The sequence below is a fragment of the Pteropus vampyrus genome, unplaced genomic scaffold (genome assembly GCF_000151845.1).
Source record: "Pteropus vampyrus isolate Shadow unplaced genomic scaffold, Pvam_2.0 Scaffold503, whole genome shotgun sequence".
Taxonomy (NCBI): domain Eukaryota; kingdom Metazoa; phylum Chordata; class Mammalia; order Chiroptera; family Pteropodidae; genus Pteropus; species Pteropus vampyrus.
In genome coordinates this window covers 282,360-295,270 of record NW_011889284.1, presented here as the reverse complement: position 1 = coordinate 295,270, position 12,911 = coordinate 282,360, and the positions used below count along the sequence as shown (strand labels likewise).

The 12,911-nt window shown below is 49.1% G+C and overlaps 1 protein-coding gene across 1 annotated transcript; it reads right to left on the bottom strand.

The window, feature by feature from the left end:
* Window positions 1–4,848: 4,848 nt before the first annotated feature.
* LRRC3C (leucine rich repeat containing 3C) lies at window positions 4,849–7,338 on the bottom strand. Its single transcript, XM_011383039.1, has 2 exons — window positions 7,293–7,338; window positions 4,849–5,650 (listed from the first exon to the last, which is right to left on the bottom strand). Exons 1-2 carry the CDS (start codon window positions 7,310–7,312, stop codon window positions 4,849–4,851), a joined length of 822 nt encoding a protein of 273 aa, XP_011381341.1. The 5' UTR covers window positions 7,313–7,338.
* Between the last annotated feature and the right edge of the window lie 5,573 nt (window positions 7,339–12,911).

Below are 12,911 nucleotides of genomic sequence, written 5' to 3'. Positions count from 1 at the left end.
TCCTGATGATCTTGGAGTCTTTTCTTGGTTCTACAGGATAGACAGGCCCTTGTGCTTGTTTTCATCCATCCCTTACAGGAAACTCCTTGATTGACTCTGCATGATAAATTGCCCTGACCCCAAAAGTGAATGAGAATTGAGGGCTGGCCTCAGACATTAGTTTTATTAAGAGGACTTGAGATTTTTATTTAACATTCTAGAAGAGGAAGGTAGTTATCTTCATAAGCGCAGAATTGAGTATTGTGACTCGGAGAAGACAAACTGGATTCCAGGGACCTAAGGCAGTCGTGTGGGTTGGTGATGGTGTTAGGACATTAAGCAGGACAGGGAGATAAGATCCGAGAACCATAATGTGCTGACTCCAAGTCCTGGAGACTCCAGAGCCATCTTCACATAACCAAAGGGCTATCATGACCAAGAGGGATTGGGCTTGTTCTGCACATCCCCAGGGGCAGATCTTGGACCCATGCGAGGAAGGAACAAGGAGGCAGGCCAGGTAGAATGAGCATTTCCAACAGTTGTTCTTATTATTTACTTCTGCCCTGATAGAAGGGAAACTTTCTCAAATGCATCACCTGCTTCCTGTCCCTGGGAGTGGATAATCTGAGATTTGACCTTTTTTGCAAGTAACTCAAAGTCAATGTGATTAATATTATGCATTTTGCCAACGCCTAAAGTCCCCTTTGAGGCAGAGAGAATCATTTGTCTACACAGGGCCATTTAGAAGACACTAAAGACCCTACCACAATGCTTTTTGAGTTCTTGTAAATACTTTTAATAATGCCCCTCCCTGCTGTCAGGCTGTCATTTCTCATCGCTGTTATTCTATCTGTAATATACTTTTTGCTACTTCAAATATATTGCTTCTAACTTGTTGTATGCAAAAAACCATATTTCCAAAATTATTAGAACTCTATGCGAAATAAGATTTAAAAAATGGGTAAAATGAATGAGTTCCGAGTGAGTGTTCTTGTGAACAAAGTACATGAACCTTATAAAGTGTTGGCTTTAAATGATCCTTTTGGGCTCACATGGCTCCTGTGCACACCTTGTCACCTTGGCTGTCATCACTGAATACACTAAGCTGTCAAGTCCCCAAAGATGGCACCACGACCTCCTTATCTTTGTGTCTGCAGTGCCTGCCACGTAGTAGTAACTCAATAAATTTTCTTGAATGAACGAATGGACTTGTGGCGGCATCTGTTCGGGCAGCTTGCATGCCTTGCTCTGCTTTGTTTGCTGCATTCCTGCTGTGGGGCAACATTCCTCCAAGATAGGCGAGGTTGTTGGTGACAGTTTCAGAGAGATGAAGTCAACCTGTTTCGAGTTGGAACTCCCCTTAGTCTAATGGGGAGGCACAGTCCCTCCCCTTGGGATAAGCTGCCTTGGTTGCTTCTGGTTTGGTGCTGAACATCCCTCACTCTGTAGGAGAGCTCAGTGTTGCACTTGAAATGTCTGCATATGAGCTCAAGACAGGAAGGGTGGGGCTGTGCCCTACCCATTGCTTCTTAACTGCCTCCCTCAGCGACCTGGTACTCAATTTGGTCTCTATTCACTTCCTTTTGTAGAGAGCGAGGCTTTGTAGGTTCTTCAGTCTCTATGTCTGTGGTGTGTCTGGGTCTCACCAGATTCAGAGCTTCTCAAACGGAAAGGACCTTGTTTCTTCCATTAGTCTGGGAGTTCCCTGAGTGTTTCGTTTATATCTCTCCTCCTCCGACTAGGGGCTCCCTGTGGGCAGTGTCTGCTTTCTCCATTACTCCACAGGGCAGGAAGAAGCTGGTGGCGGAAGGGCTGAGTGAAGGACTTCACCCTTTTACATAGCCTGCTGGCTCCGAGGTGCTGCATAGGGAGGACAAGCTGGGGCCTGCCCCAGGCCTCTCGGATTCTCGCCTCAGAGCTAGACCAGGCGTGTGGCTGGGCTCTCTTGGCACCTGACAGCTTTGTTCCTGGCTCCAGCACATCCTAGTGGGTGAGGTTGGTTTTGACATAGTGCATCCCTTTCTTCCTGTATATGTACCAGGTGGATGTGCCAGAAGCAGGCAGCAAAAATGAGGCCATCCAGCTGCCTCACCAGAGACTGATCCCTAATCCCTGGCAGAGATAAAGATGGGAGTGAAACCAGTTATGCTACTCTTTCCTGCCTGCCCAGTGGACAAGTACAACCCAAAAGTCAGGATGCTGAGGGGAATGCAACTGTTGCTCCAGGTGGGAGCATCTCTGAGTCAGTGGAGGCCCCACTCTGTCCAGTCTCCTGCAATGGGCTGGGCCGGAGCTATAGCTTCTCAAGCCCCCCTCCCACCAAGTTCTGACTCAGGGGACCCAAATTGGCTGGGGTCCCTCCTGGGGAGAGGAGCCAATAAAGTATCTCTCCTGCCACCTCAAGTCCCCACTCGACCTCCTGCTTCCTTTCCTCCTGTCCTAGCTCTGAAGAGGGAAAGGAATTTGAGCAAGAGAGAGGCCTTGGAGATCACTGGTAGAACATTTATTATCCAGAACTCCAGCCAAAGCTTCCCTCCTTGGATCCTTTCCCATCTGAGCTCACCTCTGAGAACAGGGGATAAGTGTCAGGGTAGGAGAACCGACTCTCTGCTGATCTTGAAGGCTCAGTCTCTGCTTCTCAGGATGACAGGGAGTCAAATGAGGCTCTAGGAATGGGCACCAGTGGTAGAGACATGATGTTCCACCTGTCCCTCACCCTTCCATCCCCACAGGTCTACACGGTCTATTTCCCAGAACCCAGTGAGATGCGGCCCAGCCTGATTCCAGTAGGGTGTGGGTGAGCAGAATGGGACTGATGGAGGGTTTGACAGGATGGACCAGGATTCCAAGGCCTGGGCCAGGGTGTGGTAGAGGTGGACAGTCAAAGCTGCAGCCTGAAGCTTCCCATGACCTAGTTCTTTCCTCCATCCCTGAGCATCCCTGGAAAGTGGGGAGGCCCATGTCTTCTGAGAAAAGAGGATGGGGGCAGGTTCCAGGTTTTTCTGAGATGAGTCAAGTCGAGGCTTTCTGGATAATATGGGGGAGCTCAGCCTTGAAATGGTAGGAGGAGCCTCAGGGATGGAGAGAGGAGGGGTGGGGAGGAGGCTGGAAAGGAGACAGGGAAGTCAGGATAGATCAGAGGGACCAGGCGAGGTGATGGATCTTTCTTTGCTGCTCTTTGAGTAGTTACCCAGTCTGCCCAGGCTCTGCCCAAGTTGGGCAGAACCTTTGTTCAGTGGTCCTTATCTTCAGTTTCTCCTAGGGCTCCTACAAGCTTCCCCAAAGCCGCTGTTTCCTCCATTGAGGCCACATGGGTGGATCACCCTGCGGGGGCAAGGGACAGCGTGTGTTGACCCCTTTGGGTCTCTTGAGAAGCCTATTTCATGACAGGGATATCTCATATAGCCCCTTGCTCCAGCCATCTTGATCTTTGGCCCCGCCCCCGACCGCCCCCTGCCAAGAATTATTCTATTAACTTTGAGCACATCTAGTTTCTTCCTAACTCCTGCTCAGACTCCTGATGAGAGAAAATAAGATTGCTAAGGGGGCAATAGCTCCTTTTCCTTTTGCTTCCTATGCCCCCCTTCCTCCAAGCAGGCTGGAGACTGCCAGCTGATGACTGATGCCCAGACATTGCCCTCCTTCCTCCAAGCCCCCTCCATTCCCCATCCTTCCAGTTCCATCATCATTAATTCATGGGCCCTGGCATCCCCAGCAGATAGACTCCAGTGTCAGGAGCTGAATGCCTAGTGCCAGGGAGAAGAAGAGAGAGGAGGTGGCATCCATCCCAGCAGGAGCACCCACCGCCACAGCAGGGGTGAAGGTGGTGGTGAAGGTCTCAACGCCCTCCCAGTCTTTACTGACAAGCCACACACATTCAAGAAAATGAGCAATAAGAAAGAGATCAAGGGCATTAATAAAAGTGACTTTATTGAGTTGTCTTGGGTTGATGTTCTGGGGGTGGGAGACCTCCTGGTCCTTGTCTCCTGCCCCCAGCTCTCTAGTGAGTGACCCATTCTAAGATCAGGCATAAGGAAGACTTTAACCCCAAGAGAAAGAGTTCAGGAAACCTTTCGGTGTATAAAAGAGAAAGCAAAAAGGTGGGGAGTCTCTGGAAAAGGGAGCAGGGGGCCTTAAGCCAGGGGTTCCCCAAAAGAGGATGCAGGGAGAGGAGCTTGGGGCTAAGAAAGAGTCAAGAAGTGAATGGAGAGCTTCTCTGCAGAGGTGAGGGAGGAGAAGGGAAGCCCACAGGGTCTTTCTTAATCTGGCCACACCCCATTTTCCTGACTTCACCTCCAGCTTGGTTCCCCCTTCCCCTCACCCTTTGTAGTACCCTCTATTCCAGCCCCAAGGTAGGTCTTGCTGCTGCCGCCCAGACATTCCAAGTTGTTTTACATCTTCTTTGCCTTGGTCTACCACCTTTCAGTTAGGGTCATCCCTCTTCTGCCCAAAGCCCTTTTCATTCTTGAAGAGTCAGTTCAAACATCCGAAACCTTTGACATCACCTCAGCCAGGCAGAGGCTCCCTCCATGTGTCTATAGCTGCCTGCTCTTACCTCTGAGTTGGCACGTATGCCACTTACTGTCATTCTCTGTTCTGTCATCCCCCTACCACTGTGGACTTAGGAGCTTTGGACCTCTGAGTCTGGGAGCTGAGTGGGCACCAAAAGTAGACACCAAAAACTCCAGGCACCAAAGATGGTGTTGATTGAGAAAGGGAGATCATGAGTTTAGGGGAGACAGAGGAGGGGAGGGGGGGCAGAATTTGGGGGACGGGACGGGGCTGCAGAGGGGGCAGAAGGAGCAGAGGGAAAGAGTAAGCACAGGGGAGGTGTGTGGGGTGCGGGGCCAGAGGACGGGGCCCTGGTCATCAGACCACTGTGCTGAGGGTGGAGGAGTCCTCTGAGCGCGCAGGCAGCGCGGGAGCCGGCTTGAGGGGACGCCGGGTCTCATCCCGATTCTGCCACACATAGTGGACCAAATAAGCCACCACCAGTGCCAGCCAGCCCCCCATGGTGACCAGGAGGGCCACATCAGTGCTCCGCTGGGCCCCGCCCCGCCCCGTCCCACACAGCTCTTCCTGTCCTGCCAGTGTCAGGAACTCCTGCCCCACGAGGTCTGGTCGGGCTCCCGGGCCACACACGATGCCTGTTCCAGTGCCTGGTGCCAGCCTCACCCGGCTGAGCACCTCCTGGAGAGCACAGTCGCAGCGCCATGGGTTGGCAGACAGGTTCACTTGGATCTGCAGCCCCAAGAAGGCCTCTACTGGCAAGGAGGCCAGCTGGTTGGCAGAGAGGTCAAGGTGCCGCAGCGTATCCGCGAGGCCCTGGAAAGCAGCCCCTGAGAGGTGGGCTAGGACATTATGGGACAGATCCAGCTCCTCCAGAACAGGCAGGTGCTGGAAGGCACCAGCTGGCACTGATGCCAGCTGGTTGGCATCCAGGTAGAGCTTTCGGGTGTCGTTGGGGATTCCAGTGGGCACAGCACTCAGGCCTGCCTGACTGCAGCGGAATGTCCTCTCACCGGCTTCCTCCGCCATGTAGCAGCCCTGGGGAGGGACCTGGGGGCTGGGCATGATACCCCCTGTGCCCATCACCAGCAGGAGGGTCAGGAGGTGACCAACTGATGGGAGCATGGCCACAGATTGGCATAGTCCTGGAGCAGAGTAGGATCTGGGGAAGAAAAAGCCCCATAAAAAAAGGAAGAATGAGTCAAGAGAATTCCTTTCCCCACTGCCAGCTCTCGCTTTCTGAGGAGCCCTTGTGAAGTCCCTTTGGGCTGGAGCCCCTCCTTTGGGTGCTTTCCCAGGCTTGAGTGACTTTTTTTGCTTCCTCTTTAGGGTCTAGGGATCCTCATTTGGGTCCTTTGGGTAAAAGATCACCTGGCCCTGAGACTCTTCTAGAGTCTCTGTGATTCTGGAGCTAATCTGTGAAGTTTCTTGGTCCAAAGCCCTATTGGTCATTCTGGGTCTAGGGGCTTCTAAGTTTCTGCTTCCACCCATGTATTGATTTCCCTCATTGGAATAAATTCTTTTTCCACCAGCCTACCTGGGTGGCTGCCAGGTGGGTCAGGTAGGCACCAGAGGGCCTGTTGGCACTAGTGTGAAGGAGACAAAGAGGACATATCAGCGATAGGACTTCAGGGCATCCAGCTAGGCTAACTGACTAAGGCCCCACTGCTGTGCCAGCCATCCGTTTTCCCGGAGAATCCGTCCCTCTGCCTGCCCCAGCCTGGTCTTCTTCACTCACTGCTTCCTCCTTTATCCTCTCCTTCCTCCTCCCAGCCTCTCACCCCTGTTGGTGGAGAGCCTTCTCCTGGGCTGCCCTCTTCCCAGAAGTAGCCTCCCTGCTGCTCCGCTCTGGAGACCGGCTCTGTCCTCCAGAGAAGTCCTGCTTGCTTGTAGCTGCTGGAAGTTGGGGGCTGCAGCCTAAGAGTGTTGGGTTTCCTGGCATGTGACTCTGGGCCCCAGGTGTCAGATACCTGAGCCATGGCCTGGCCAGATGATAGAAGAGAGAGGGCAGATCCTGGACTCTGATGAACTCTGCCTGGGGAGACCAGGCCCCAATTCTATTTCCTGCCCCAGGCTCCCCTCCCAAGGCTTTGTTGTTGCCATCTCCCATTCCTTCGCTCCCAGCTGGGGTGGAGACTCTTCCTCCCAGAACCTCTGTCCCTGGCCCAGAGCCTGGCTGAGCAGAAAGATCACTGCTTGGCAGGCCTGTGGGACAGAACTGGGTGGGCCCTATCTCACATCCATTGCCTCCAGCAACCCAGCTTCCTCTCCCCTGACTCCTCCGCCCATTCTCCTTCTCTGCCCTCTACCATGTCCTGTGGCATCTTCTTCTACGGTGAGCAAACTTGCCTCAGCCTTTTCCTTGGAAAACTTGTCTTTTTCTGGAGGAGTTAATCTCCTGGCTCCTCATGGGGTGCCCAGCCCTCTTACTTGGCAGGGAGCACTGTCATTCAATTTTAGTTTGTTCTCTGCATTGTTGGTAGATGGCCCCTCTAGGAGTTGAAAGGGCTTCTTCAAGGTGCCTGAAGTCTGATACGGTTGCCTACAAATTTTCCTGCTGATTTTATGTTCTGGATTGGAGCTGACTCAGGTTCTCTCCATTTGTTTGGGCCCAGGGCTCCCAAGTTGGTATGTTTAACTCTCCCTTATGCCCGAGACCCAAGGAGGGCTGGGACAACTTATTCCCCAGGGCCTCCTGATCCCGCCCATCATTTGTAGCCCATGCCACCACATTACACAATCCTTTCCTAATGTTCACTGGGTTATAGAAGAGAACAGAAGACCAGAGTGTCACAGAGACTTGCACAAAGTTGGCTGAGGTCATACGCTGTGGGGAACTCTCTGAGAAGGATTTTTTAAGAGGTTATGGGTGACCAGAATCGGATACAATTGCAGGGCTTAGTGCAAAATGAAAATGTGGGGCCCCTTGTTTAAAGACTGTTATGAATGTCAAGATGGTAATAGCAGATCACAAAAACAAAGGCAGGGCCCTTCTGAGTGCAGGGCATGGTGCAACTACACAGGTTGGATGTCCATGAAGCTGGCCCTGTAGGTGACCTTTGAGACCTTTGAACAGTTTCAGAAGCATGATGAGGGCCAGAATCAGATGATAGGATACCAAATGATGTCATTTCTGGGGATATACTCACCACTGACTCATTCTTGTGACATAAACAGGGTATTTGCCCAAGGAATCAGATAAGACACATTTTATATACTTGGGCAGGAGAAGTGAAACATTTGTCTGGGGGTTGCTTGTTAGACCCAGGCACTGTGCCACTGACTACTTCAGTGTCCATTTTGGGATTGTGTCTGAATGTGGAATAGAAAGCATGTAGAACTCTATCCCCACCCCTGCACGATTCTTCTCTCACATTGGGCAGGGAGTTTAGCTAAGGCACAAGAGTTGAGCCTGGCTGTTGATGGAGAGAGTTATCTCCCTGTTAGACTAGGGCAGCTGCCAGAGTGAGACTGGGGTGCCCAGCACAGCAGCTGTAGGAGAAGCAGCAGTCTGTGCACAGAGGAGAGGCCATCTGGAGCATAGATGTGGTTAATTGAGGGTTGCTAAGTGCAGCGCTCAGTAAAGAAGGGAGAACGCTGGGGGTTGACAAGGTTGGAACAGAAATTCTTCTCTACCATTCATTCTGCTCCTATCCTTTGATGTAGTCTCAATTGTTCAATGCCCAGCTCTGTGCCTCTTAGGCACTGGGGATGAGAGAGAAGTAAAATGTCCCCCAGACAACAGGAGAAGATGGATGTGTGCACAAATACAGCTAGATGATGGCCTAGGGCAGGGCTCTAGCAGTGGTGTCTGCAGGACTCAGAGGAGCCCAGAGGACAAAGCAATGGACTCTGCCTGGGCAGCTGGGGAAGGCTTCACGAGAAAGGCAACAGGTGAGCTAGGCCTTGAGGGATGAAGAGGAGTCTATCGCATGGAAGAGGATCAGAGGAAAAGCATTATAGGTGGAGACAAGAGCGAGAAAGAGCAAAGTGTTCTGAGAATGGAGCTCAGTGTGGCTGTAGTCTGGGATATGTGGTTGAGTTACCTCCTTCAGCTAACATTTATCGAGAATCATCTATGTGCAGGAAATACAGCTATGAGTAAGACATGAAGCAAGCACTCTAGCAGGAGAAGTGGATGTGTAACAGATAAACACTGCACCCTCAGGGCAGGATAGAAATCTTTACAAGGAACCTGTGGAAACATGAGGGACACACAGGACAGAGGTGTGGCCAGGAATCACTTTTTGGGAGAAATGTCACTTCCCAGCTGTGTGACCTTGGGCAAAATATTTAAACTCTCTACAGCAGTTTCCTTATTTGTAAAGTGGGAATAATAAAAATACCTACTTTGCAAAGCTATTTTAAAGATTAGAAGAGTTTATACATGTAAAGCCTTTGTCCAGTACCTGGAACACAGCAAACACTAAATAATGTTAGCTGTGACTGTTACTGAAGGAAGAGTTGGCATCAGGCAGGAGAATAGGGTGACCTGGGGCAGTGGCCACCCAGAATTTCCAGAGAGGCGGGGTCTACAAGGGGTAGTAATGCAATTGGAAGGGCGCCAAAGGATCTTTTCTGAAAGCTACTGTTTTTATGTCATTGCCTTTTTGATCTATAATATTTATGGATTATTTTTTAAAGTGCTTTTTTTCCTTCATGTGAGAAAATATAAATTATCTATATAAAAAAAAAAAATGCAGAGCGAGGAGATCCTAAAGAACAGCTCTGCTCTTGGTTCCCAGAGGAAGGTTCCAGCTCCCAGGCATTGGCTCTGGCCCTGGAGGCTCTGGCCTCTCAGCCTGTTTCCTCTGTAGCCCAAAATAGCCAACCAACCGCAGGGCTGGGCAAAGGGAGGAAAACGGAGTGCCCACTGGCAATGCTGCCATTCCTGCACCCCCTCCTTGTATCCCACCAGCTCAGTGGCTCTCACTCAGTGTTTCTCTGCTTAGCATCACCACCCACTCCCCGCTGCTGCCACCACACGCCTGGTATGGCCCCTACTCAAGCAAAACACAAATGCCAACAAATAAACAGGTTTTTTTTCTTCCTTGCACTTGCTCTGGGAATGCCTGCAACACCTCCCCTCAGGAAAGAGCAGGGAGAGGGATGCGGGAGGGGAGAGGAGGAGGGTTGGTGGAACAGGTATGAATTGGAGGGGAGTAGGGGATAATAAGAGTGGAGGGGTGCCAATCTTTCCCCCAGGGGTAGAGGGAAGGGGCTCATTTCTTATACTCCCCCCGTCACTTCCCAACACTGCCATCACCCCTGAAATGTGTTCCCAGTTTATCTCCCACCCATGTTTGCTATCTCTGTCCACATGGTGTTATCTATGGCAAGCAGAGTCCTCGCCACCAGATAGATGTCAACACCCCAGGGCTGGGGGATACTGCTCACTCAGCGGTCTAAGGTGCTTGCAGAGGGCAGGGAGAGTCTATGAAGGTGGCTTATTATGTTTTCAGAACACAAATGCATTTTATAAAGAATTTAAAACTAATAACTCACATTACACAAAGTTTGAAACTAGAGAATGAAAAAGATCACTCCAAACCCCTCCATCCTAGCACAAGACCTGTTTTCATTTTGTTGAATTTCCACAGCCTAGTAAAATAGATGCCCAAATATTCAAATGTAGAATGTGTTAATCAAAGGTGACAGATACAGAGCACTTACTATATGCCAGGAGTTGTTCTAAGTGCTTCACATTTATTGACCCAGTTCATCTTCACAACAACATGAGGTGGGTAGTATCATGATCATCACTATCTCCATTTGGAAATGAGGTAAATGAAGCACAGAGAGGTTCAGGGACTAGCCTAAGGCCACACAGCTGGCAACTATAGGAGCTGGGAGTTGAACCTTGGCAGTCTGGTGCCAGGATCTTACCAGTGTTGCTTTATTTTTTTAAAATCATAAGTGTTAATGCATATGCAAGTTTATAAAACTTATTATGAACAATTTCAAACATAAAAAAGTAGGAAAAATAATATGAGGAATCTCATGTCCCTTCTCTCATTTTCAATAATCATCACCTCACGGCCCATCTTGTTTCTTTTATTTCCCCATGTCCCCAGCCCAGATTATTTTGAAGCAAATCCAGTCATCATAATTGCATCCACATATATTTTAGTCTATAGCTCCAAAGGAGGCTTTTTTATTTAAAAAGTTACCACAATATTATATCATGCCTTAAAAATTATATTTCATAAATACCATCAATTCGAATCATCCATATTAAAATTTTCCTGGAATTTAATAAAATCTTTTTTAAAAAAAGTTGATTTGCTTGAATCAGGAATCAAACATGGTGTTTGGTTGATATATTGCTTAATTTATTTTAATCTATAAGTCTCTCCCTCTCCTTTTTTCTTACAATTTATTTATTAAGGAATGTTTGTCCTAGTCTCCTTTTCTTTCTAGATTTTGCTGACTGCAGCCCTGGAGAAGGCTCATCCTATTTTTTTCCTGATCTTTTCATTATCACCTAGCAAACATTTTCCCACACTGCCACATAGTTTTCGCAACCATTTACTATATGGCTTCAAACCATTCCAGCTAATAGATAGACCATAATATTTTTCTTGGATATTTAGGTTGCTTTTGATTTTCCACTATTATAAGTAATGCTGGAATGAACATCCTCACACATAGTATGTAGGATGTACCTCCTGAGAATATGCTACCAGAAATATAATCATGGCTCTGAGGCCTGACTGATTTTTCAGTCTCTTGGCACATATTACCAATTGTTTGTCCAAGGGGCAATGCCTTCCCTAGCATCACATAAGAGTGCTGTCACTCATTCTGAATGGTACTTAGGCCTATTTATGGGTGAAGGGTGTTTAGTGAAGACATGCTAATTATGAAGGCAGAGAACTAGAGAAGAAGAAAGGATGATGACAGGGACTCAGGCTAAATTAAGCAGAAAGTGATCCACAAACCTAGAGTGAGTCAGAATTCTGTTCATTCCCATTATGAAAAAAAAACCAAACTTGATAACAGGAGTTATTAATAGGGCATGACCCGTCCAATAATCTTTCTGTTAGACTACGCATTAGTCAGAACCTTATCTGCAACCCCAGAGTGGGTCAGTGAACTTCACAGAGATGTGGGGAAACTAGAAAAGATCCAGACAGCTCTATCATCTTGATGAAGAATGGAAGAATCCCAGAGAGAAGTCAAAGACTCAAGCAGCTTCACTTTGGAAAACTAGAGACATCTTTTTTTGACTAAATGGTGGGGAGGTTTCAGTGGGAAGGAAAACATTCAGTTATTTGCTTATGTCTTTAGAAGCCTGACTATAAGGAAAGGGACCTCCACAAACCAGGAGAAGCTTCTATAAAACACAAGGCAGAACTTTTTCAGACTCTGGGGCAATTATTTAGGTATTATGATGAGCACTGTTGGCCCACTGGCCCTGGAAATATTCAAGAAGCTGTTTGTTTTCCTGCTCCGAGTGGTTCAGATATCCACCTGCTTGGTGCTCACAAGGTGCCTCCCTGGGCCCCACTCGTTTTGTGACATCTATTTCCTGGCAGCCCTCTGGGGAGGGGTGGGAGAGGTCTGAAAGAAGTATTCCCCTAGCTCCCTGGGCCAGCCTTCTCTCTGTCCCCTCACATTCATTTGTTATGATTACTGCCAATCATGTTGGCATGTCATGACATCATCTGATCCTGCTAGTCCAGCCTTGCTGTGCACAGAGTGGACTTAGAAAGAAGCTGGGTAGGGCCAGTGGAAACTACTCAAACAAGGGCCTCTTGGTGACATGAAGAGTGGGAGTGACCCAGGAGACCTCAAGAGCCATTTACTGCAACCTTCTACAGAAATAGCTTCCTACAATGCAACAGGTGCTTTACATATTCTTTTGAATTTGCACAACCTTGGAGGTAGGGTTTCACAGGTGTGGAATTGGAGATTAAGACATGTTATCTGCCCAATGTCAGGCAGCTGGGAAAGGAGTGCCAGCCCCCTCCCCTCCCCCACGGCAGTAATATCTGTGCCCTTACTTTTAGAGCATACAGACTTGAAAACTGCAGATGGGAGAGGCGGAGCCTCCCCACCCAAAGCCACACAAGCCAATTTAGGACTGGAAATCAGGGTCCTAACTATTCATCAAGGAATCTTCCCAAGACATGTGTTCTCTTCTGATGTTTAATGTGGGGAGGCCAAGGATGTGGAATGACCCAGGCCAGCCTGGGTCTGGTGGGACTGAGGAGTAGAGAGGCTCTGGACAAAGGCTGCCCACAGGCTCCATTCTCTGCCCTCCAGAATCTCATCCTAACCAAAGTAGTGAAACACCCTCTTCCAGGAGGGTCCAGAGGGGCAAAAGTCTGGGCGCCTTTGTTTCTGGAGGAGCCAATCTGAGGCCAAGGTGGAGCCAGCGAGGTAGAATTAAAACTGACCTGAGGTCAAATTCTGGGTTC